Source organism: Scyliorhinus canicula, chromosome 4 (assembly GCF_902713615.1).
Source record: "Scyliorhinus canicula chromosome 4, sScyCan1.1, whole genome shotgun sequence".
NCBI lineage: Eukaryota > Metazoa > Chordata > Chondrichthyes > Carcharhiniformes > Scyliorhinidae > Scyliorhinus > Scyliorhinus canicula.
This window is the reverse complement of record NC_052149.1, coordinates 116,244,317-116,271,445: the sequence shown is the minus strand read 5'-3', so window position 1 is coordinate 116,271,445 and position 27,129 is coordinate 116,244,317. Positions and strand designations below refer to the sequence as shown.

The 27,129-nt window shown below is 47.3% G+C and overlaps 1 protein-coding gene across 1 annotated transcript in view; it reads left to right on the top strand.

The window, feature by feature from the left end:
- Nucleotides 1–27,129, top strand: part of LOC119964909 (pappalysin-2-like) — a 569,527-nt gene that overhangs the window by 54,109 nt on the left and 488,289 nt on the right. Inside the window, exon 2 of the mRNA XM_038795012.1 lies at nucleotides 5,527–6,589. Within this exon, the coding sequence (XP_038650940.1) occupies nucleotides 5,527–6,589 (1,063 nt within the window). The remainder of the gene's footprint in view (nucleotides 1–5,526; nucleotides 6,590–27,129) is intronic.

The following is a 27,129-nucleotide window of genomic DNA, read 5'->3' as shown; positions in this document are numbered from 1 at the left end:
CGGATTTCTCCTTATACTTTCAAATTTGAGTACAGGAATCACCCTTTTCCAAAGCCTAGCACCCCCTCCTCCGCCCATACCTCAAAATCGTAGAGGCAGGAATGTGTTGAAACGTGGGCACACTATTGAAAGTAATAGAATGATATTGCACGTAAGGAGGCCATTTAGCCCATCATTCCTGTGCCAACTCTTTGAAAGAATGACCCAATTAGTCCCATTCCCCTACCCTTCCCTCAGAGCCCTGCACATTTCCCCCTTCAAGTATTCATTCAATTCCCTTTTTTAAAAGTTACTATCAAAACTACACTAACACCCTATAAGACAGTGCACCCCAGATCATAACAGCTTGTGCAAAAACAAATTGCATCCCTCAAGGTGCCTCCTCTGGTTATTGACCTGTTACCAGTAGAAACACTTTCCCCTCATCGCTCAGAACCTATTTTGGAAACCTCCAGAACATCTCAACTTAACCTTCCTTAGTGGGCCACCAATGAGTCCGAACCGAGTCAAAAGAAAACTTGGTTTATTGCAAAGCCATTATATTTACAATATACATCAGATCCCAGTTGGGTCTGCTCTGCCCATTCCATACATTGCCGACCTCATACAGATCTCAGTCATGAATGACCTTGGGCTCCCCGCCCTCTTAGCGGGCGAGCTTGTATTCGGCGAGACTCGCGCGGAGACTGATTGCTCCAACACCGTAGGTCTTCTGCGGGTTGCAACATCTTCTTTGCTCGAAGGAAAACAAGGCCATTTTCTGTAGTCTCGCCACATAACTGCAGCCCCATGTGAATTAGGGGCTGGTTTAGCACAGGGCTAAATCGCTGGCTTTGAAAGCAGACTAAGGCAGGCCAGCAGCACGGTTCAATTCCCGTACCAGCCTCCCCGAGCAGGCGCTGGAATGTGGCGACTAGGGGCTTTTCACAGTAACTTCATTTAAAGCCTACTTGTGACAATAAGCGATTTTCATTTCATTTCAAATGCAGCCTTTCCATAAGGTGCACGGAGGTCAGATAACTTGTAATCAAGTCTGTTTGAGGTATTTTGAGTAGGTACACGTGACTTGAATTTATGGTCACCTCAGAAGGGCCCAGTATGTGACGCAATGACTGTGACTGCTACATCTGCCAACATGGGCAGCTGCTCAGTTCCTGAGAAGGTTCCACAAATAGAAGTGAAATATCTCTGTTTGGACTGAAGGGGAAGTGTTGAACTCTCTGCTCTTCAGTGTTGAACACCTCAGGTTAACGTTTCCACTGGAGAACAGCAGTGCAGGGACCACACTCCCCTGACCACTGCACAGCAAAGCTGGCTTTGATATCAGCTCAAATCTGAGAATGAAATTTAAACCCACAAATTATCTGACTGAAGAGTAGGCAGTGCGAGCACTCAAACCAAACTCATTCATTTGAAGAGCTTTTCCTGAGAACCATCTTCACACTGGATATCTTGGAGATTTGGAACTCAAGACTCCATCCTTTTCAATCTTGTTCAATTAATAAGGTGTAGGAAATAAAACACTCAATAAATCCAAACAAGACTTTAATTCTTCCGATTTCAGTGCTCCGCACGTTCGCACATTCTTCCAGCCACTTTTCTCCAACAGTATTGGACGCAACTGAATGTAAACGAGTCCCGTTCTGGGCGGGATGAGCAGATAAGGCTCACCGAGGCCACACATTTCCTACACTGTGGAGCTCCGCCAGCCAGTGCAGGAAGAGATTGTGGCGCTGTTTAAAAATGGCAACCCGACCACTTGACTATGAACGCGACCCCCGGACTCCCCCAACTCACCAGTTGGGGGGTCCTTGAGCCACCCCGCACCACACCAGGCACCACGCCAGGCATCCATGCACCCGATTCCCAGCGCAGGCAAAATGCTATCTGGACACCTTGGCACATCCAGCCTGGCACCCTGGCAGTGTCCCTTCCATCCTGGCAGTACCTCCTGGGCACCCTAGCAGTGCCAGGCTGGCACCTAGGTGGCATTGTCAGTGTGTCCAGGTGGCACTTATGTGGCAAGCTGGCATTGCCATGGTGTCCAGGTGACATCAACAGTGCCATGGTGGCAATCAATTGGCAAAAAAGGGTGTACTTTGCCCGGTGATAGGCGGTGTTTGCATCTTAACCCATTGGGATGGTTCATTGGGACTGAAGCTAATTGCCTGTGTGAATGGAGAATTTACGGGAGTTTCATGACAGGAGAATCAGCACGAACCCCTTACCGATTCCGGTACCAGCAAGGGACCAGCACCAGCGCCATGTGAAACGCCCGGGCAATGTGCTGAAAACGGCCGGAGGGAAAGAGGGAGTGGCTGGGCTGAAGGGGGATAGGGGCTAGGGTCGTTACTATTACATTGTTAAAATAAATATGACAAACAGTTTGTATTAAATAGTTCTGCCTTTGTATGTAAGAATTTGGATTGGATACCGTGGGTAACATGGTAGCACAGTGGATATGAAATGAAATGAAATGAAAATCGCTTATTGTCACGAGTAGGCTTCAATGAAGTTACTGTGAAAAGCCCCTAGTCGACACATTCCGGCGCCTGTCCGGGGAGGCTGGTACGGGAATTGAACCGTGCTGCTGGCCTACCTTGGTCTGCTTTAAAAGCCAGCGATTTAGCCCAGTGTGCTAAACCAGCCCCTATGGGGAGAACAAAGAGCAATATAGCACAGGAAAAGGCCTTTCGGCCCTCCAAATCTGTATCGGCCATGATAAGACTATCATGGTTGCTTCACTGCTCCAGGACCCCAGGTACGATTCCGGCTTGGGTCACCGTCTGTGCGGAGTCTGCACGTTCTCCCTGTGTCTGCGTGTGTTTCCTACGGGTGCTCCGGTTTCTTCCAACTGTCCAAAGATGTGCAGATGTGCATGGATTGGCCATGCCAAAAAAGGTTAGATGGGTTACGGGGTTGGGTGGAGGCTTAAGTGGGGTGCTCTTTCCAAGGGCCAGTGCAGGCTCAATGGGCCGAATGGCCTCCTCCTGCACTATAAATTCTATGATTCTATGATTTGTTTGTCACGTGTATCAAAGTACAGTGAAAAGTAATTTCCTGTGAGCAGCTCAAACAGATCATTCAGTACATGAAAAGAAAATACATAATAAGGTAACACGAGGTACACAATGTAAATACATAGACACTGGCATTGGGTGAAGCATACAGGAGTATAGTCTTGATCAGCTCAGTCCATAAGAGGGTTGTTTCAGAATCTGGTAACAGCGGGGAAGAAGCTGTTTTTGAATCTATTTGTGCGTGTTCTCAGACTTTTGTACCTCCTTCCTGATGGAAGAAGTTGGAAGAGTGAGTAAGGCGGTAGGGAGGGGTCTTTGATTATGCTGCCCGCTTTCCCAAGGCAGCGAGAGGTGTAGACAGAGTCAATGTATGGCAGGCAGGTTTGTGTGGTGGATTGGGCTGTGTTCACAACTCTCTGAAGTTTCCTGCAGTCTTGGGCCGAGCAGTTGCCATATCAGGCTGTGATGCAGCCAGATAGGATGCTTTCTATGGTGCATCTGTAAAAGTTGGTAAGAGTCAATGTGGACATGCCGAATTTCCTTAGCTCCCTGAGGAAATAAAGGCCCTGTTATGCTTTCTTGGCATTTGATAATGTTTGGAGTAAATTATATTTTTCAAAAATGATTGGTTAATTCACTTGTGTTGTGACTCCAGGACAGGTAGGGCAGGAATCGACCACTCACTTACCCAGGGTGTTGTAACAGTGTCAGTGGCTATTTATTCCACAACTCTCTCACTCTGTGAATGGGAAAGCTCAGCCCCATTCCAATTTCCTAATCATTACAATTTTACCATTTGTCCTTCGATATTCAAACCCATCAACAAAGGGGACAATTAGAACCAAAGATCTTCATTGACATAGTCCGCCTTCATGTAAATGTACCAATCACATGTAAGGATTGGTGAAACAATAATGTGACTTCTTTATTTGAAGATAAGACTCTGTACAGAGAATATTCACTGGGAGGCTGTGGGTATCATTTCTAATCTTGATCACTGAATCTTACATATATGCTGTATATCCCATTCCGCCTCAGTGATGATGATTGACAACTGTTTAAGATATAAACAGATTTAAGATAAATTTAAGCTGCCTTAAAGAAATATGTCAACAGATCACAATATGAAACTTCCAAAGCTTCACTTAGTTCACCTCAAAGTCCCCGCTTTTTCAACGAGAACAAGGGCAACTCCCTTCAGCAGAACGTTAATTCCCAATGTTTGAAAACATTTTATCTGCTGCTCTTGGTGCCTTCTGAAGAGCAATAACATCTCTCCAAGGATTAGATGATTAGAACCCACAAGTGTAACCCCCTTGTGGTCTGAACAGTGTAGAACAGAAGCAATCTCTCCACCTATGTTTTTTAAAGTTTCCTTAAAACTGGCCTCTTTGCCGCAGCCTCCTCGGAATATCTGCTTCTTTAGCTCAGCATTGTTTATTTTTATTTGATTGTACTTTTGTGCCCTGGGATGTTTTAGTTTAGTAAGTTGGCCGAAACAAAAACGTGCTTTAGTTTATAATAATTATTATATACTACTGGGTCTTCTCTAGTCGGTGCCTGACTATCCGACTCTATTTATACAGAGCCAAGTATTATTAAGGGTCCCCCGCTCCCTTATCGGGGGAGCTCATATTCTGCAAGATCCACAGAGTAGTTAATCATCTCCACCCCTTAAGACCTGTGTGGGTTATAACTGATGCTTTCCTGCATTGAATGTTTTCTTGTCATTGCTAGCTGGTGTGCTGTTACTAAACTTGTTTTGTGTACTTGTACTGATTACACGCTTCTAACCAAGGAATCATCACGCTTTAATGCTCTATAGTCTCAAGGGAAGCTTGTAATGAATAATCTCAAATTATTTCCATCCCTACTATCATTCGTGTATACATGTACCCTTTAGTTTTTCTATCCTATTTTTCCGCGTTACAAACTGCTCTCACTCGCTAAATTTGGAAGGACAAAACAAACTATTATCCTGCTGTGGATTTAGTCTATGATGTACCATCAATTCACTACAAGATGATGAGAACGAGTGAATACATTCACCACAGTCTAAAAATCACATTGACGGTTACATCTCTGTACCCGTGTGTCAGCTATGGCTCAGCGGTCACACCCCTGCTTCTGAGTCTTTTCACTGCGACCTAAAACGCAAGATGTGTGGTCCCTCGCAGTAAACATCACACAACTCCGCCAATGGCCAATGTTCAGCTACCTTCACCATTGGAAAACATACCGTGATGGATGGGGAGGATGCAGTAACTCCCGTTACCTAGCCACTGCTGTTGTGGAAGTTTGCTGTGTGAAAAATTGACGACATAACATTATAACAGTAACCAAACTCTGTAAAGCTTTGAGACATCCTGAAGTTGTGAAAGGTGCTATATAAATATGTTATTTCCATATATGACTGGACAGGGGCCACACATTGTGCTGCCATTACTAAACCAATTCACAATGCCAGTGTGCAAGATAATCAGTCTTTTTCTGTCTTTTCTTGCAGGGCTCTTTGATAACTGCTCCTATTCACTCAGTGAGAAAGGCTGGATGATTGGCATTCAATCAGTAGAATATTCTGGAAGGAAGGATCCCCGTTTCTTCTTCTCCCTCCGCACAGACCGAGCCAGGAATGCCACCACGGTTTTTGCCCATCACCGTTACCATGCCAATGCCTGGACTCATGTGGCTGCCTCTTATGACGGTAGGCAGATGAAGCTGTATGTGAATGGAGCAAGAGTTGGTGCGAGTGCCGGACAGTTGGGAGATCTGCACAGCGCTTTTATGAGCTCCTGCCGGACATTGTTGATTGGTGGGGACAGCTCTGAGGATGGACACAGTTTCCGTGGTTACCTGGCTAGCTTCACACTCTGGAAAACTGCAAAGTCTCAAGAAGAATTAATGCAGAGTTATCATCGAGGTGTTCATGGGGAAGATTCATTGTTGGTCTTCAATGCAGATTTCTCTAAAATGGAAAATCAATGGATACCAGAGAAGGACAGTCATTATCCTAGCTGGGAAATTATGCTTCTGCCGGGGCCTAAGCTGGCATCTCCTTTGATCCCTCCGCCATGTGGACTGACCGTTTGTGACAATATTGACGTCATCAAGAACTACAACAGCTATTGGCCGCTCCGGAATGAGAAGCTGATCCGCTACAGAGTAATCAACATTCATGATGATAGACGGCTTAACCCCACTGTCTCAAAGCAGCAGATTGAGCTCCAGCACCAGGCCCTGAACAAGGCATTCAGCGGGTACAACATAACATGGGACCTCACCATCACCGAGGTCCTGAACACCACCATTCGCAATCGAATCATTCTGGTCAACTGTGAGAAGAGCAAGATCGGGAATGACCACTGTGACCCAGAGTGCGACCACCCTTTAACAGGGTACGACGGAGGGGACTGTCGCTTTCTGGGGAGGTGTTATGTTTGGAAGAGGAGGGATGGGATCTGTAACATGGAGTGCAACAATATCCTGGATGACTTTGATGATGGTGACTGCTGCGATCCCACGATTACAGATGTGAGGAAAACTTGTTTTGACCCAGACGCCCCAGAAAGGTAGGAAACATTGTGCTTTTTTTGGCGAATATTACAAGCGAAAACTACTGTGCATATTACAGTTCAACATTGCCACTGTTGGCAACTGTAACATGTTCAGTATTAAGTACTTCCAAACCAAGTGTAGAATGCTCTAAATGTAGAAGAGCTGAAACAATATGACTTGGGCTGCATTTCAGAAGAACAGCAGTGTGAAACTTCCATTTCTCACATTGTCCATCCTTACAACCCCTTCCAAATTGTGGCAGTTTTTCAGAAGAATCTCTTGCTGCAAAATAGAGGGGGACACCCTCCGATTAGCCTGGGCTGAATTTCAGCCTGATTCTTAGGGCTCCACCATGCACGGAACCACGCCAGCCGTTCCGCGCATGCGCAAACTCGTGCCGTCCCTTTGGCGCTAGCTGGAATGGCGCCAATCCCTCCAGCATCCACCTAGCCCCCGAAAGTGCAGAGAATTCCGCACTTTCGGTGGCTGTTGACGCCGGTGTGGTTGCCGCCAGTTTTCCCGTTGGCGTGGGGACTTAAGTCCCCAGAAGGGAGAATCCCGGCCAGTATACTTCAGTTGTTAGAGGGATTAATATACCACTGATCACAGACCAAATCAATTAACCAATAATTCTTCGATAAATGCAAAGTCTTTGGCCTTTGGCTCTGAAAATCCCCTAGTCATCTCCTGCTCCCTCTCTCTCTCTTTCTCTCTCTCTCTCTCTCTCTCTCGCTCTCCCTGGACCGTGTCTTGCTCTCTCTCTCCCTCTCCCTGGACCATGTCTTGCTCTCTCTCTCTCTCCCTGGACCGTGTCTTGCTCACTCTCTCCCTCTCCCTGGACTGTGTCCTGCTCTCTCTCTCTTCCTGGACCGTGTCTTGCTCTCTTCCCCCTCTCCCGCTTCCTGGACCGTGTCTTGCTCTCTCTCTCCCTGGACCATGTCTTTCTCTCTCCCTGGATCATGTCTTGCTCTCTCTCTCTCTCTCTCTCCCTGGACCATGTATTGCTCTCTCTCTCTCTCCCTGGATCATGTCTTGCTCTCTCTCTCCCTGGACCATGTCTTGCTCTTTCTCTCCCTGGACCATGTTTTGCTCTCTCTCTCCCTGGACCATGTCTTGCTCTCTCTCTCTCCCTGGACCATGTCTTGCTCTCTCTCTCCCTGGACCATGTCTTACTCTCTCTCTCTCTCTCTCCCTGGACCATGTCTTGCTCTCTCTCTCTCTCTCTCTCCCTGGACCATGTCTTGCTCTCTCTCTCCCTGGACCATGTCTTGCTCTCTCTCTCTCTCTCCCTGGAGCATGTCTTGCTCTCTCTCTCTCTCCCTGGACCATGTCTTGCTCTCTCTCTCTCCCTGGACCATGTCTTGCTCTCTCTCTCCCTGGACCATGTCTTGCTCTCTCTCTCTCCCCCTGGACCATGTCTTGCTCTCTCTCTCCCTGAACCATGTCTCGCTCTCTCTCTCTCTCCCTGGACCATGTCTTGCTCTCTCTCTCCCTGGACCATGTCTTGCTCTCTCTCTCTCTCTCTCCCTGGTCCATGTCTTGCTCTCCCTCTCTCTCCCTGGACCATGTCTTGCTCTCTCTCTCTCTCCCTGAACCATGTCTTGCTCTCTTTCTCTCTCTCCCTGGACCATGTCTTGCTCTCTCTCTCTCTCTCTCCCTGGACCATGTCTTGCTCTCTCTATCTCTCTCCCTGGACCATGTCTTGCTCTCTCTCTCTCTCTCTCCCTGGAACATGTATTGCTCTCTCTCTCTCTCCCTGGATCATGTCTTGCTCTCTCTCTCTCTCTCTCTCTCTCCCTGGACCATGCCTTGCTCTCTCTCTCCCTGGACCATGTCTTGCTCTCTCTCTCTCTCCCTGGACCATGTCTTGCTCTCTCTCTCTCCCTGGACCATGTCTTGCTCTCTCTCTCTCTCTCCCTGGACCATGTCTTGCTCTCTCTCTCTCTCCCTGGACCATGTCTTGCTCTCTCTCTCTCTCCCTGGACCATGTCTTGCTCTCTCTCTCTCTCCCTGGACCATGGCTTGCTCTCTCTCTCTCCCTGGACCATGTCTTGCTCTCTCTCTTTCTCCCTGGACCATGTCTTGCTCTCTCTCTCTCTCTCTCTCCCTGGACCATGTCTTGCCCTCTCTCTCTCTCCCTGGACCATGTCTTGCCCTCTCTCTCTCTCCCTGGACCATGTCTTGCTCGCTCTCTCTCTTCCTGGACCATGTCTTGCTCTCTCTCTCTCTCCCTGGACCATGTCTTGCTCTCTCTCTCTCTCTCCTTGGACCATGTCTTGCTCTCTCTCTCCCTGGACCATGTCTTGCTCTCTCTCTCTCTCTCCTTGGACCATGTCCCACTCTCTGGACCGTGTCCTTCTCTCTCTCTCTCTTTCTCCCTCTCTCATTCTTCCTGGACCGTGACCTGCTCTCTTTCTCCCTCTCTCTAGACCTTGTCCTGATAAGTCTCTCTTCTGTTGAATGGACAGACATTTAATTTCAAGCCCAGTTATAAAGTTGCCATTGTTAATTAACTGTTCAATACTGAAATGAAAATTTGTGAGTTTCTGTAACCAAGGGCTAGTCTGCAATACTTGGTTGACAACCTGAAAAACTAATGTGTCAAAATGAGGGTGGCAAAACTGTGGAATGGTGGCCTGTTGAAGTAAGGTGAACATTGAGAAGCTAAGTGAAGAACTTTATGTAAGAGTGCAGTGCATTACTGAGACTGAAGAGGAAAGGGTCTTTCAAAGATTGAAGCAGCACGGTAGCATGGTGGTTAGCATAAATGCTTCACAGCTCCAGGGTCCCAGGTTTGATTCCCGGCTGGGTCACTGTCTGTGTGGAGTCTGCACGTCCTCCCCGTGTGTGCGTGGGTTTCCTCCGGGTGCTCCGGTTTCCTCCCACAGTCCAAAGATGTGCGGGTTAGGTGGATTGGCTATGCTAAATTGCCCATAGTGTCCTAAAAAATATAAGGTTAATGGGGGTGGGGTTGTTGGGTTACTGGTATCGGGTGGATACGTTGACTTGAGTAGGGTGATCATTGCTCGGCACAACATTGAGGGCTGAAGGGCCTGTTCTGTGCTGTGCTGTTCTATTCTATGAAGCAAAATCTGGGATTTTCTGAGTCTGCCTGTAGATGAATAAAAGGGAAGCAAGAAGGTTCAGAGATTTCAAGTTCTGTGGAAAAATTGAGTTGGAGTTGGAGCAGTGAATCTTCACTTTAACATAAGGAAGGAAGTAAAGATGGTGTCTGGGATTCTCCGAAATCCTAGCAAGTGTTGGCGCCGGCATAAACGCCGGAGTGGTGCACTGATGCCCAGCGATTCAGGGGGCTAGCACCGTGCGAGAATGCTGCACGCTACTCCGGCGCCAATACATGGCCCTGCACTGCTAGCGCGGGTCTATGCATGCACGCAATGGCCATCTCTGCGCCAGCACGTGCGCGTGATGGCTGTCTCTGCACTGGCGCATGTGCGTGGTGGCGCCTTCCGCGGCGCGCGCAACATGGCGGAGCCCTACAGCGCGCCCGTGCGGAAGGAGGTAGGCCTCCTCCAGATCGCGGGCGCCCGCCGATCGGTTGCCCCTGATTGCGGGCCTGGATGCTGTGGAGGCCCCCTCCCACCATGATGGCCACCACGGCCACGGGTCTGAGCTCCCACCGGGTGGAACCAGGTTGGAACCACGCTAGCGGGAATTCGGCCGGCGAACGCGGAGAATTGCGGCGGAGAATTGCGGCGCCGCGTCGACCGCGCGAACGCGATTGCCGCCGATTCTCCAGTCGCTGAAGAATCACGTCCTAGCGTCGGAAATTTCCCACGTGACCGGCGATTCTCCGACCCGGCGTGGGCTTGGAGAATCCCGGCCCGCATTTTTGAAACTTCAGCCATTCATCAGTGCATTTTTTGCCTCTAGACTTGACTATTCTAATTCCTCCCCACCTTACTGGCCTCCCATATTCTACTCTCCCTCATCTTATGTTCATCAATGCTGTCCATGTCTTAAGTCTCACCAAATCATGTTCACCTGTCCTCCACTGTGCTTGTTGACCTTCACCGGCTCCCAGTTAAGCGAAGGTTCAATTTGAAAAAAAGCCAATCCTTCTTTTCAAATCCCCTTATGGCCTGAAAGGTCCCTATCTCTGTAAGTTCTTTCGAGCCTTACAACCCTCCAACATATCTGCGCTCTTATATTTCTGGCCCCTTTTGCACCTCCAGTTTTAATCAGTTCACTATTGGTGGCCACACCTTCACATGCCTCAGCCCAGAAGCTCAAAGGAAACTTAAAACATCAAAAAAATTTAATTAAAGGAGTTCATGAAATACTCCAATCCCTGTGGTGCCCACTGTGCACGAAAGACCTCAATGGTGCTGGCAGACACAGCCTACCCCTTTCCAGGCAGCGAATACAACCATGGTAGAGGGGCGGATGGTTGGGGTGGAGGACCCTGTTGACCGCCCCCCTGCTTGGATCTATTAGTGGCAATCTTGGCTAGGCCCAGGAGGAGTGCGTGTTTGTACAAGTAACCCAATCCTTGGGAACTTCTTAAATTTGCTGGTTCAAACAGAATCCTAACTGTCTTGAACAGTAGAAACATCTACTGATCATTTGGCTCCCACTTGCTGTAACTGATAGGAATTTTCAAACCTTGTCAAGGCGATACAAGAAACTGATTCGGAGGAGCACTGAGGTAGCAAGTAGACTTGTACATGATGGTGCCGAGTCAGGCCAATAAGTTGATATTTCAACATAGTGGAAGGGCTTTTTAGCCTTGAAAGAATTTCCTAAGTATCAAACTATTGTGAGGGACAGAAAAAAGAATTGGAGCTTTGCTTCCAATTAACCCACAAAAATAGATCAGAGGGACGAGGTTCAAAGTCATTGGCTGGAATATATTGGCCCCTCCTCCAGGCGGGATCTTCTACTCCCATCCAAGTCAATAGACATTTAAGTGACTCACGGCATACAGCATGTACAAGGTTATGCCTAGTTGTTGAACTGAAAGCAGGGAGATGGCAAAGGAATTATCCATAAATATCAGCCTCCTTTTAAGTGATATAACCTTTGGACTTCTGTTTGATGATAAGAAAGAACCAGAGGGAGGGACGTAAACAGCGAGCCAATTTTTATGTCCATTGACTTCAGTGGGACCGGAAAACCCCATTGGCGGGAATGACCATTGTTATGGCGCCCTGGGCTCGTGCGAGGTCAGTTCCAGCCCCACTTGACCCAGAGTCAAAACACAACTAAATAATACTTAGAAAATACTGATATAATACATAGAAAAATACCCAAAGATCTTAGCCCTTAGCTGCCCAATAATTGCAGTCACCAGGTTTGTAAATTTAAACACAATTACTTTTTATTAATAACAAGAACTATAATAAAATATGCATCAAATACAGCTGGTTAACTATTATCTATTAGGAGCTGGTTTAACACAGTGGGCTAAACAGCTGGCTGGTCATGCAGAACAAGGCCAACAGCGCAGGTTCAATTCCCGTACTGGCCTCCCTGAACAGGTGCTGGAATGTGGCGACTAGGGGCTTTTCACAGTAACTTCATTGAAGCCTACTTGTGACAATGAGCGATTATTATTATTTTTATAATTATTATCTAATTCCTAATCTCCCACTTTAAGATGCCCCGCCACCCATATATATATATATATATATATTATATGCATGCGCACACACGCACACACACACACACACAAAGATAGACAAACACAAAGGGCAGGGTGTCAAAAATAACAAAAAATAAGAAACAGAGAATTTGTTCCAGATGGTTGTCTTTCAGCAGACCTTCCTTCAACTTAAGCTCTCAGATTCAGGACTCTGTTTGCCCTGTGATGGTTTTCATTGTACACTCATTCAGGTCTCTGCAGTTTCAAAAATACAGCAACTCGGCCTTTCAGGAGATAAAGAGCGAGAGAAGAAAAACTGGCCCTTGCCCCGAGTGTCCAAGAGTTAAACGAATCTCCTTAAGACCCAGTCACCGCCTGTTACCAGGCAGAATACAGCCTTTAAGCCAATTCATTGGCTACAAGCCAACCATTTGAACCGAGTTTCACCTATCACTGAGGTGCCAAGAAGTCTGGGTTCTGTTGTCTAAAGCTAGCAGCACCATATACTATGCTGCAACTTCTTGAATTTCTCATTATGTCTGCTGCTTGACTTAAAGATAAATGTTCATTCAGCATCCATGGATCAAATATTATAACACCAAAAATAAAGAAAGAGGAAATAAGGGAATGAGCAAGAAGGACCCTTACACTTTAAAATTCTGTCTCTGTAATATTTCATTGAATTTCCAGTGCAGAAGGAGCCCATTCGGCCCATCGAGTCTGCACCGGCTCTTGGAAAGAGCACCTTACCCAAGCCCACACCACCACCCTATCCCCATAACCCAGTAACCCCACTCAACACTCAGGGCAATTTTGGACACGAAGGGCAATTTAGCATGGCCTATACACCTAACCTGCACATCTTTGGACTGTGGGAGGAAACCGGAGCACCTGGAGGAAACCCACGCAGACACGGGGAGAACGTGCAGCCTCCGCACAGACAGTGACCCAAGCCGGGAATCGAACTTGGGACCCTGGAGCTGTGAAACATTTGTGCTAACTATTATGCTACCCTGCTGCCCAAATAAGAGGGATATGTATTAGACCGGTCACCAGGGGGAACTGCCTAAGAGTGCTGTGCAATCTTTAACATCAATCCGAGAGGGCCGATTGGAGGCCGGAACGGGGCTTCGGTTTAAACTCTCACCCAAAAGGAAGGATCTCTCTCTACCGGTGGAACACTGTCCGGAAGGTGACCCAGCAGCTCCCCTGAAAGCGACGCCATCTAGATAACCGTGGCTGCCAAAATCATTGGTGAATTCTCAGCATTCTGCTGGGTGCTGAAGGCAGAGCCAGCTGATTTTATTTACTAACTTTTGGTTCAATCTCTGGAGCTGGCCATGGTGCTGATTTAAGTGATCGAACCGGACGGCCACTTTCTTGCTGAGAAACACCGAGTTGATGTCCTCCACCTCCCCCCCCCCCCCCGTGAATATCCAATCAAAGCAAAGCTTTGGGCCTAAATGGATACATTGAGAACCGATGCTTTTGTTTGCTGTGCCCTTCCCTCTCCTCTGAGTCACTGAGAATGTGGAGGTGTTCATTTATAAGCAATCCACGTCTGCTTGGCGCTCAGTTCTAAACAACACACAGACTGCCTCAGGTCCTCAGTACTGTAATGAAGAGAGAATTGGTTTGACTTACTGCCTTTCATCAAATCACAATGTCCCAAACAGGCTCCTCACTCTTATAATACAGGAAATGCCAGAGTTACACATCCCACAAACAGCAATGTGATATTGATCAACTCATCGGATTTAATGATGTTGGTAATATTGGATAATATTGGACCGGACAGCAAAGAGATCCACCCCTGCTCTTCATGCGTCCTTTGATCTCCATGTGGGAGGGCCGCAAGGGCTTTAGTTAAATGTCTCGGAAAGACGGCACCTCTGGCAGTGAAGCGCTAGACTGTTGGACTGGAGTTTGTGATCAGGTTTCTGTGGTGGGACTCTCACCCATGACCTCTATCTCGGAGGGCAAGGCACTGAGCTGCGACTTACATTAATTGAAATGATTCTGAAATACATCGAGGTCAGGTCCACTAAACCAATTTCTATAACTGGGTCTCGTCACTCGGCCGCCTGCTTATTTCAGGTTAAAGATAAGCCCAGATCAAAAATCGACACTGACTCTGCGACAAGTGCTGGCAGCCAGAGAGACTCGAAACTGGGAAGGGAGCTTTGCAAAGTTAACCCTGTACTGCCCAATCTTTCTATGCCAGACACGACAGTGTTCGTTCAGGTACCTGATGTTAAGCAGCATCAAGTTGACTGGCAGTTGGACGCAGCGATACCTGGAAGCCCTCAGCAGTTGACACATCAATGGAGAGATAAAAAATTAACGTTTCACCTTCGGATGACAGGTCACCGATCTGCAACGTTAACTCTCATTCTCTCTCTCCCCTCCCATCGATGCTCCCTGACCTGCTGGGTATATTCCGGATTTTGCGTTGCTATTTCAGATTCCCAATAGCTGCAGTATTTTGCTTTTAGTTTGATTTCTTGGGGAAAGTTGCTTTACTGTGATCATATTTAGTCCCTTCAGGAAGCTTCAGGAAATCCCAATGATCCAGACCTTTGGTTCCTCTAGTCTACCAAAGCTCCTGAAAATATTAACCAGAATTCACCTCGTATCTCTTTGCTTTCCCGGAGAACCATTGCCACCTGCCCCATCTGGGTTTGGGTCATCTGTAGATATTTCGGCCTAGATATTCTGCGGGATTTCTCCCAATTTCCTCTGTAACTTCAGAAGGCCGGTGGGTCACCCGTGGAAAAGGGAAAATTGCTATATCTTTTTCTGGGTGTGTTTCAGTGAAAACCAAGATGACTTATGTGGATTTTAAGGCTAAATTCTTTGAAGATGTGAATTCTGGATCTGTTCATATTCATACCACAATCAATTCCAGAACTGAAATAAATGCTGATTGAGTGACTGGGTAATTGGCCTTTTCATGTTCCATACTTTCTCTTTTGCTCCTCCCGCCCCCGCCTCACCCATTTTTAAAGAAATTTGTTTGTAGCCTTCTCCCCACCCCTCCAGAAAATGTCAGCACTGGAGGAGAAAATTGGGAATCTCCCAAGGGCATCATGTGAATAAAGTGCAACAAGACTGTGATGGGTAACCATCTTTAAAAGAGTGAGAAAGATCCCTGGTTCGGAAATAAATGGATGATTAAAGGGATAAGTATTAACATGTGGAGAATTATTAATCCCTATTGGGAGGCAGTCAGCACTGAATTCACTCCACCCATTTGCCCCTGAACCAGTCGACATTTCGATATTTTTGTTTATTAGCAATTCCACGGTATTAAAAAAAAGCAAAAGAAAAACTAAACACACCACCAACCTACATGGCAGGAGTAGCACATAGTCCCAAAGAGGCGTACCGCCAAATCAGACTGCTCCTCCCCTGGCGCTGGCAGGTCGTCTCCTGCTTCCTCTGGCTCCCCTGCCCCGGTCACCACAGCTGCAGAGGCGATAGTGACCCGCACATGACCTCCAGGCATCGGGAGCGGCAGCTGGAAGGAAACCGCAGCCACCTGCAAGAGAGTTGGAAGGGCAACCAAATAAACAAAGCAATAACAGAGGGATAAAGCAAAAAGGACCACTCCTGGGAGGGGCTCTGCCTAAACGTGACAAAGGGCAACATAATCAGGCAATGTTTCGTCTGCTAAGGCACCAAACACGTCTGACCCAGTTCATGGTCTGCACATTTAGTCTATTTTCGTGGTCATGTCAAGGTTAAGTAACCGCTGCCCCGCTCACTGGGAAGGAACTGACTATCATGCCTTTGATATGATAATGCATCCATTCATGAGGCAGTCAGTTAATGATGGGTTATTGCCCTGAACTTGAGGATGAGTCAACCAATGTGCATAGCCATTTGCACATCTGAGCATACGTCTACAGTAAAGTCGCCACAGTCCCCAACGGCCATAGGCTGCTTTCCCCTTTGAGGGGGGAGAGCTGACTGGTGGTGATTTAACCTGAGGATCACCACACCTCAGGCAGGGGACAAGGTTGAGAAGGCCACTCTGTTGGCCTCAGTCTGCATCATGAACCGTCTAGCCAACTAAATGCACCTAGAACGCATATATGTACGAAAAGGCACTACTGAATCATAGTGGTAGATATTTCCGTGTTGAAGTGATTCATGCCGACTCCAGAGACACGTGTCCACAAGCAGTCAGAATTTCGGAATACCTTTGGATGTTATGGAACTTTACTGGGATCAGGGTCAATATTAGATTCTTCCTCCATATCTGAACAAACATGGCGATTGGAAGGCTCAGCAGGAACCAGATATTTGCAAGGTGTTATTGATGAAACGAATAAAAGAGGATTTTCAGACCGTGAACTGGCAAACACTTCGATAAGGAGCGTCCAGCGAAAGAACAGCATTGTGATTAATCCATCAAACTGATCATTTAAGTTGAAAATACGGGTTCGCCGTTGATCTAAAATGTGCAGACGCAAGTAAATCGGGTGCCTACCGCCTGCTCGCTTTAGAGGACATGTTCCAACCTCAGTGGGACGTACACAACCTTTTTTCCAACATACACATACATGCACATACCTGATAGATTCAGACCAGAATGGGGCCTGTTCACAGTGGTAAGTGATTTACTCCGGAGGCTGAGGTCATGCAAACAGCCTTTAATAGTTTTTAACATTCTAAACATTTAATCTTTTGCCAAGTACAACTGTACTGCACCCAAAACACATGAGCAATAAACTGGGGATATGAATGTCCTTGCGTGGCTCTGTTGTCAGCAGTCCAAATACAGAAGCAATTAGCTATGCTGTGGACTGCAAGAAGGCTTGAGAAAGAATACAGTGTTTGTGCAGGTGATGAAGTATTTCATTTGCACTGTTTGTGGGAATATATTTTTACTGCTAATTTCTTTAGCTTTGCACAGATTCTCATCTTTGACTTGGGGGTTTCAGCAGGGACAGAAATTGCAGTCTGTCTAACCTCCAATTCGCCTTTGAGAATACAGGTTTCTCCATCCCCTCATCAGAAAAGACTACAAGGCAGCCAGGGCCGAGAACGCCACCCTGGAAATGTAGGCATCTTGCACAATGCCGGACAGATTGGAAGGCCTATCCTTCCCCCGTGTGGTCCCTCCGTCGTCCCCACTCTGCAATCTGCAGGCTCAACATCCCCCAGTCGCCGTTTGCTTGGCGCTGTCTCCTCGGCTGGATTCTGTCCCCGCCCCACCAAACCCATGAGGTGGGGGGGGGGGGGGGTGTCAGACCATCGCTTCCAATCCTCACCGTGGCCACTCAACAGTTAAAGAAAGTCCATTGCTTGCTGGGCCATTGCACGTCCCTCTTGAGTTGATACCCTCGGGATGCAGAATGGGGCAATCCAGCACCTTCCGATTGATGTGTGGCACTCTTATTGACAAATACTCCCTTCCATTTTTGGAGTGACAGCACCATTTAGCATTTTGCTTCCCCGTGGCTTAGTTTGTCCTCCTCTCCCAGTGTTCTCCTCTTCTGAAGCCTTTGCCTCGCCCTCTGTACAGTGGAGTCCCCACTGGCAGCACTTTGCCCAAGTGACCACGCTCCATGCGTGACCCCAAACAGGTTGACAGGTTAGGGGGCATCTCAGCCTCACCCAATCCTGCCATCACCCAGTATCCAAACATCAGCTCTGTCGAGCAGTGATCCCAGAGTAATCATCCCGAGTGTGAGTTCGACACTTGGGTCTAATTGCAACGTCAGTTGTCTGTATCCTACAGTCACTGAGGTCCAGGTTAGTTCAACTCTGCAGAAACCTGGGAACAAATAAGAATAATAATCGCTTAATGTCACAAGTAGGCTTCAATGAAGTTACTGTGAAAAGCCCCTAGTCGCCACATTCTGCCGCCTGTTCGGGGAGGCCGATACGGGAATGTGGAACCTTCCAGGTTTCTGTGTTTCAGCAGCACGGCTGACAGTCTGCTGAACGCCCCCCCTCCCCCGCCCCCCCCCCCCCCCCCGCCCCCACCCACCCAGTCAGAAGATTCCTCGTTATCCTCCTGTTAAGATTCATTGCTAAGATCAATTATTGCACACTTGGCCTGTTCGCTGATGTCCGCAGTGGAATTTGCTCCCTCCCTCCCTCTCTCCAGAAAGGTTGCATGTTCAGTGTTCAGGTTCATTTGCCTTTGAAATTGATCACATTGTGGATTTCTGTACCTCTCGCTGAGATAGGGAAAAGGAGGGGGATCCACGCCAATACCTTTGCATTTGTGCAAATGTGCAAGTTTGGTCTGTGGCCCAATGTGGCAGCGATGCCATTTCAAGGCTTCTTGCAGCTGGCAGTACAACGAGGGTCACAGATGCAGGGCAGTCCTTTGAAATTCAGAAGGACAGGCCGTTCTGCAGCGTGTCTGGGAATACCAGATTCAGCCCACGTTAAACAAGACGGGGGTGGGTTCAGGTGCTGGTAAACTGTTCAACATCCACCGACACTCCACCAATTTAGATGTAAAGCAGCAACATTCCTTGTGGAAAGTCATTTGGCACAACTTCAATTGCTGTTTATAAAGGAGCGATGTGACAACATCAATTTCACTGGATTCCTCATTACAGTATGATGTGGTCATGAGGTTGGAATTAATGCTCAGAATTGCGCCTTGTCTTCTCCCAAAAACAACACCATTCCCCCTTTGTGATCAATTCTCCCACCTGTGGTTTCCCAGACTGTTTCCTGTTTTGGCAGTTGCTAGTTTTCTCATTGCTGTTTCAGGCTACCACAGTGTTTTAGGAGGGGGGGGGGGGGGTGGTCTTAACAGTGCAGCCAGGTGTTAACTTTAAGAACACCCATCTTTCTTGCATCTTCATGTTGGCGGTGTAACCCTGCCTCCACACCGGCTATCCTGCCCCAACAACTGCCAGTACTCCAGCTAGTTAGTCGCCTGTGAGCTCACACAGTAGTCAGAGAAGAGTCCAGTCCTGACCTCCCCTGGTGTGCTGCAATGGAGGGATTTCCGCATGCTGATGGGGAACCAGAACTCTAGCTGACTTTGCCTTCTCTTTATCCTGGGGGAGGGACCTTTGCACCAGTTTCAGCAGCCTGGCTGAGACCTTTCAACTCAGCACTAGCCCACAAGTGAGTTGGCAACCTTCTAATGTTAAGGGCCGGGGACGGCACACAACAGGCGAATGTCAACCCTCCATGGTCCATTCGTTTGTCCTGTGATTCCTCATTTCCATATCATAACCTTAACTATTCAAGATTAACAGGCCATCATCTCTGGCACTGTGCAGAAGAAACTTTGTGTGCGTGCGGTTATTTTTCTTGTTTGGGTCTTGCCCTGTGCCGATGAAGGGTTGGCCGACTCGATCAGCAGCACTGCCTCAAACAGTCTGCAATTCAGAGGGAAGCTGTGCATCTCTGAGTGTTAGCCCAGTGTCTGCCAATGTGCTCTCAGTGTTGTTTACCATAGCGAGGAAGCACTTTCACAGATCTGGGACAGATTGAGTTTGATTATGATTTTGACAGCGTGCCCGTGACTACATAAATAAATAAGTAACAACTTGACATTTCCCTCCCTCTGTAATAACCCCATGGCAGGTATGAAATCTGCATTTTAAATGAGACCAAATTATTCCCACTGAGACCTCGCTAATTTGTTCTCTGAGCTTTGCAATCAGGTTTCTAGATTCAGCCATGTGGTTAAACCTGTAGGTTGCACACAACTCTGGCATTAAACACTGCAATGTCTTTAAATGACAGGCTCTGTGTTGAAATGTATGGGAAACACCAGAACCTTTTACAAAAGGGACTGTTTCCCGAAAACTACACAAATGTTGGATGTTTGGAGGTTGTGATGATGATGATGGAGTTTGCTTTGGGACAAACAAAGAACAAAAAAGGGGTCAGTCATGTATTCTCTATACCTTCTGACCTTCCCCTCTCGGATGCTGCATGTTCTGTACTCACCAAAGGCTTCAGTTTCATCCCCTTGCCTCAAATGAATTTTGGGCTTGGCACAACATTGAACTCTCCTTCCGTTGTCTCCATTTCCATGCTCACTTCTGTGGTCTGGAGTCCACCCCCTGTCCGACAGAACCTTTCAGTCTTCTCCCTCTACCTGGACCCCTCCCTCTGGCCTCTGACCTGCTCTTGACCTTTTCATTGAAAACGGTCGGTGTGACATCGGCCATCTCAATTTCTCTGCTCTTCTTACCCACTCTCACCTGTCTCCTTCTGAACTTGCTGCACTTTCTCTCAGGTCAACCCTGACTTTGTTAAAAAATTTGCTGACAACGTCGTGCCATTGTTGTCTGGCGTATTAACCTCTACCTCACAGAGGCTGAGCTTCACTTCTCAGGCACTTCCTCCTACCTCCGTGACCCCCACCATGGAACATCAAGCCACTGCTTCCAGGACTGTCACTGACCTCATCTCCTCTGGAGATGCTCCCACCCCCACAATATCCAGCCCCCCCCTCCCAACCTCGCACAGCCCTCTTCTACCTCCTCCCCAAAATCCACAAACAGGACTATCCTGGTAGACCCATCATATCAGCCTGTTCCTGCCCCACTGAATTAATTTCTTCCCATTGTGACTCCATCCTCTCTCCCTTTTCAGTCCCTTCCCACCTACATTTGCATTGTCCTGACGTGTCACCACAACAATTCCCAGTTTCCCAGCCCCAACCGCCTCCTCTTCATTCTGGATGTTCAAGTCCTCCACAGCGCCATCTCTCACAAGGTGGGTCTCAGGGTTCTCCACTTCTTCCTTGAGCGCAGGTCTAAACAATCCCTGTACAACATTACTATCCTCCGCCTAACTATAATTGTTCTCTCACAACAATTACTCCTTCAACTTGTCTCACTGCCTCTTCAAATTGTGTCACTTCCTCTTCAAATTGTCTCACTTCCTCCTAAAATGTGTGGCTGTGGCTACTTGCCTGTCTTTTTGAAGGGTATGTGGAACATTCCTTGTTCCTGCCCTCTCCCTCAACTTGTTCTCTGTTACATTGATGAATTACTATATCAGTTCTACTTCATGGGCGGGATTCTCTCAGCCCGGGGCCAGAGAATCCCCACGTGTGGCGCGAATTGCGCCACATCGCCCACTCCACAGAGAGGAGAATTGTTGCCATTGGCGCCGGCCTAGTTGGCGGCGGCGCCGGTCGGGGGCCACTCTATGCGGCCGGCCCGCCGATTCTTGGCCCGGGATAGGCCGTGCGGCCATCGTAAACACCGAGTCCCGCCGCCCACACCTGCTTTCGGCCGGCGGGAACTCGGCGTGGAAGGGTCGGGGGGCAGCCTGTGGGGGGAGGAGGGGGGTTCTGACCCCGGGGGTGCCTCCAATGCGATTGGGGCCCACCGATCGGCGGGCCGACCTCTCTGGCTGGCGGCCTCCTTTCTTCTGCACAGGCCCCTGTAGTCCTGCGCCATGTTGAGCCGGGGCTGGCGCGTTGAAGGAAGCGACTCCGCATGCGCGCATTGGCGCTGGTACCACTGCGCATGCGCGGATCCCGCGGCGCCCAGTTCGTGCCAGGATCAGCAGCTGGAGCGGCGTGAACTGCTCCAGTTCTGTGCTGGCCCCCACCTCAGGATCACAGAATCCGGCCCCACGTTTTTGTCTGGACCTGGAAAAATTGATCACATTTGCTTCCAATTTCCACCCCTCTCTCACCGTCACATGCTCCATGTTCGACACTCCCCTTTCCTTTCTTGACCTCTCTGTCTCCATTCCTGGGGATAGACTGATCAACATTCTTCATTACAAGCCCACCGACTCACAGCTATCTGAAGCAATTGTTAATCAAAAGCAACCTGACTTTAAATAAAGCCTTGACAATTGCTGTGTCAATGGAATTAGCAGCCAAGGAAGCTCCATAGTTGAGTTCCACTTGCAAGAATTCATGATGTCGGCCCGAAACTCGGCAAACACAGACTCGCACTTGCCATAGGTGTGCTAAAATCAGACACTCAGCAGCAGATTGTTGGTGCAAAGACATCATGTGCAGAAATTATAGGAGAAAGGGCCACATTGAATGCACATGGTGGAAAAAGCTTCAGGTAAAAGTTACAAAAAGCAAGAGCCAAATTAAATAAATGGCACAACAAAATAAAGGAAAAAGTCTATGCAGCACAAAAAGGATTGAGGAGAGATCTGATTCACAGTCCGAAGACAAGTTGTCATTCAATGTACTAGTTATTGCTGGGGTTCCAGATCAGTAATAGGTCACTCCACTACTGGATAGACAGCTGGTAAAGGTGGAGGTGGAGCAATCCCGCTGGTGCCAGAGACGGTTTATAAAGAAAAGCTCTGACACATCTCTCTGAAACCCTTAAAGACGGTGTTAAAAACATTCTTGAGGGCCCGTATTGATGTAACAGTACGGTTTAATGGACAGATGCCAGATTTATCCTTGCACCTCGTCAAGGGAAATTGTCCGGCACTAATGGGAAGAATTGTTGGAAAAGATCAGGTTAAATTGGGCCAAAGTAAACCTCATGAAAGATTCCGAATCAGCCCTTGCCAAAATCTTGAAGAAACAAGCAATGGTGATCTGGGAAATATGGAGGCTATCAAGAAATTTGAAGATCAAAGTAGTGAGTCAGGCAAAATGCTTAAAGGCTAGGTTGGTGTTTTATGCAATCAGACCTAAAGTCGAGGCAGAATTAGAGTGACTGGTCAAGACAGGAGTCCTAGAACCTGTTAAAGTGAGTGAATGGGCTACACCGATAATGTCAGCCATGCAAAAAGACGGATCTGTGTGGATTTGTGGTGATTTCAAAATAACGATGAATCCTGTACTCCATGCAGAACAATACCCTCTACCCCTGATTGATGACCTGTTTGCATGGTTGGCTGGGGACCAACACTGACTGAGGATCGACCTCAGTCAAGCATAACTACAAATTGATGAGGACCAGGATTCACAACAGTTCTTGACAATTGTGACACTTAAAGGGTTATTTAATACAAAAGATCATCCTTGAGCATCACTTCAGCTCTGGCATTGTTCCAAAGGGGTATGGACCAAATTTTAACCTGGTTAAACAGAGTTCAGTGTTACCTGAATGACATCCTGGTGAATGAGAAGAGCGTGGAAGAACATCTCCGCAACCTAGATGCCGCACTTCAGAGATGAGATGATTGTGGGTTAAGAGTCCAAAAAGACAAATGCTAATTTTTCCAATCTTCAATTGGATGTCTGGGACATGTAATCAATGCCAAGGGGCTGTACAAGGCATTTGAAGGTCAAAGCTATTACTGAGGCACCCGAATCCCAGAATATTAACCAATTTCTATCTTTCTTAGATTTACTAAATTACTATAGAAAGTTTGTCCCCATTCTATTGACTATTCTTTTTTTTTAATTTAGAGTAGCCGATTATTTTTTCCAATTAAGGGGCAATTTAGCGTGGCCAATCCACCTAACCTGCACATCTTTGGGTTGTGGGGGTGAAACCCACGCAGACACGGGGAGAATGTGCAAACTCCACACGGACAGTGACTTAGGGCCGGGATTCGAACCCGGGTCTTCAGCGCCGTAGGCAGCAATGCTAACCACTGTGCCACCGTGCTGCCCCCTATTGACTATTCTAAAACCCCTGCATAATCTACTGTGTCAAAATACAAAGTGGAAGTGCGAGGATCAAAGTGAAAAAGTATTTGTCGAGTAAAGGAGGTGCTGCTCAAAGTCACAAGTCCTGACACATTTTGATCCAAACCTATAGTGTTGGGGTGGTCGTTTCCCACATCATGTCTACCGGTGAAGTGAAACCGATAGCCTTTGCATCCAATACATCGAATAAACCCTCAAGAAATCACGCACAGATTGAGAAGAAAGCCCCAGAAATCAACTTTGGGTTAAAATGGTTCCCCTATCAGTTTCCTTAAGGGAGGAAATTCGCATTCTGACAGACCATTGTCCATTAACGACAATTTTTAGACCATATACAGGGATCCCACCACTGGCAGTGAGCAGAATGTAGAGATGGGCATTGATTTGTCAGCATGTAAAGCATTGTCAGTCGAGCATTCATGGTAATGCAATTGGGCCTTCCTGACAGTTCATCGATAAGTAGTTTCTGTAGAAACATTTTCTACTTCGAGCAAGTAGATAATACTTCTGTAACTGCACCCGGAGTGATCCAGTGCTTTTGAGATAATGGACATGGTGCTTTGAGGCTAGACCTCGGGAGTGAACCCTGAGTTAACACCACATTCCACCCAAAGACCAAGTTATCCATACAGGCAGGATTTCTCGTGTGGGAAATGAGTCATTATTCCACCACTCTTAAGAAAACGTGCATTAAATCAATTGTGGTATTGTGAGAATGAAGGAGATAGCAAGGAGCTGTTTCTGGTGACCTGGTTTAATTGCCAAAATTGAGGAGAAGGCAGCAATGTGTTTGTCTTGCGCAGTGCGCAACTTGCTGCCATTTGCATCGTTTCATCCGTGGGACTGGCTTGAAGAAGCTTGGCAATGGGTACACGTTGATTACACAGGACCATTTGAGGTGCGTACATTTCTCATCCTAGTTGATGCCCATTCAAAATGGCCAGAAGTCGCTATCATGAAATCAATGTCATCGGCGAATACAATAGAGAGATTGGGAGAAATCTTCAGCGATTCGGTTATCTTGAACAATTGGTGAGTGATGATGGCCCACCGCTCGTATCTCAAGAGTTTGAAAACTTCTTGAAAGAAAATGGAATACAACACATCATATCTGCACCATACCATTATTCTATAAGCAGACCAGCAGAACATTTTGTGCAAACAATGAAGCACATGTTAAAGCTAACCAGACAACAAGATTATTGACCAAACGCTTGTCATTTCCTGCTCACATACAGGAATACTGCTCACTCAACAACCCAAGGTTCTTGACATTGCTAATGATTAAACATTAACTATAGCATTCGACTTACTAAAACCACCAAAGACAAAATACGTCTTTTGGAAAAAGCATCAGGATCAGGTCATACAGCGGGAAAACAAAGCAGAAGTGTTTTTCGCCAGGGACAAGGAGCTCTGGCAAGAAACTATACTACAGGTGAAAAATAGATCCTTGCCCCCATCATAGCACAGACTGGATCGGTCTCCTATACCCTCCAAACCCGAGATGATGTAATCTGGAGGAGGCACAAGGATCAACTTCTGCGACAAGAACCAATCTGGTGAAGGCAGGAAGTACAGAGCCCAAATCCAGCTGTGCTGAATGACTATGCACCTTCCCGAAAACCTGACACTAACTGAACCCATTGGGGAAAACAGCACCTCAACTGCCAATCAAACACAGTCATCCTCCAATCATAACATCGACTCCGATTAAAACAACCGCTGACGACATAAGGGTGCTCCGGTTTCCTCCCACAAGTCCCGAAAGATGCGCTATTAGGTAATTTGGACATTCTGAATTCTCCCTCCATGTACCCGAACAGGCACCTAGGGGCTTTTCACAGTAACTTCATTGCAGTGTTAATGTAAGCCTACTTGTGACAATAAAGATTATTATTATTATTACCTGATATTCACTGAAAACCATTCAGAGAACGACAACCTCCAAAATGTCTGACTTATTGACTGTTGTTGTTAATTGATTGTTTGTGTTGCATTACAGAATGTTTGATATAAAGAGGAAGGAAATGTGTGTATTTATAGAATTCTCAGTGATTCCTTGCAACTGAATAGGGGTGAATGTTTGCGTGACATCATTGGAGAGGACACTATCGACCGTTTGCACAGATAACTGAGCAGTTAATATCGCAGCCTGGAGTGTTCACATCTCGTGAACAAAGCTCTTAGTGGTTGCTGAACCTCCACACCCTCCTAAGGTTAATCCTGGAAACACCTCAACAATGAACAATTCTTCCCTTGCCTAATAAACAGGAGTGATGCAGAATAACTGTGATTAACCCCGAAACTGCTGTGCAATCAACAAGTCTGTGCAGTGACAGGTGCCATTGTTTGGGGGTTCAGTTAGATGGATGGTTGGATTGTGATGTGGAGTTATGCCAACAGCGTGGGTTTGATTCCCATGGTAGCTGAGGTTATTCACGAATGTCTTGCCTTCTCAACCTTACCCTTTGTCTGGGGAGTGGTGATCCTCGGGTTAAATCAACACCAGTCAGCTGGCTCTCTGTCATACGGTCCTCAGGAACTATGGCGACTTTCATTTCATTTCTAATCTGATTAATAAACAAACTCCACGTGGTTACTGGTGAGAAATCTTTACTGTGATAAATAAACACAAGTTTGTCACATTGATACCAAGATTTAGGCCTGTTAGAAGATAACCTTTCCAATAGAGTAAACAGCATATACAATGGACCTCAAAGTAGGGCAGTGTAGATAAAATCCAGCAATTGTTTAGGAAGCAGCTGTAATGGGAAAACTGTAAAATCTTTCTGGATGGCTGGTCTGAGATGGATTAAGTAGCTACAAGCTATCTTGTCAAATACTAACATCAACTTGTCAATAGTTAAAAGAATGGTGTATCTACATGTGGGGGGATTAGTTATCTAACTCTAAAGTTCAGCTAGTTACCTCGATCTGGTATTTCTACGTTTAAAATGGCAAATGGAGTTTAATCCGGACAAATGTGAGGTAATGCATTTTGGTAGGTCGAACATAGAGGGGAAATATAATGGGCGCGATTCTCCGCTGCCCACGATGGGTCGGAGAATAGTGGGAGGGCCTTCCCGACAATTTTCACGACCTCCCGCTATTCTCCCCCCCCCCCACGGCCGCCCCACAACACGAATCGCTGCTCGCTGTTTTTTACGGCGAACAGCGATTCTCCCCAGGCCGATGGGCCGAGTTCCCAGGCCTTTACGGCAGTTTTCACGAACGCAATCACACCTGCTCTCACCGTTCGTGAAAACGGCCGCAAAATGCCGTCCCGGACAACCATGGCACCGATTGGCACGGCCGCACCACGGCCGTGCCAAGGGTGGTATGGGCCTGCGATCAGTGGG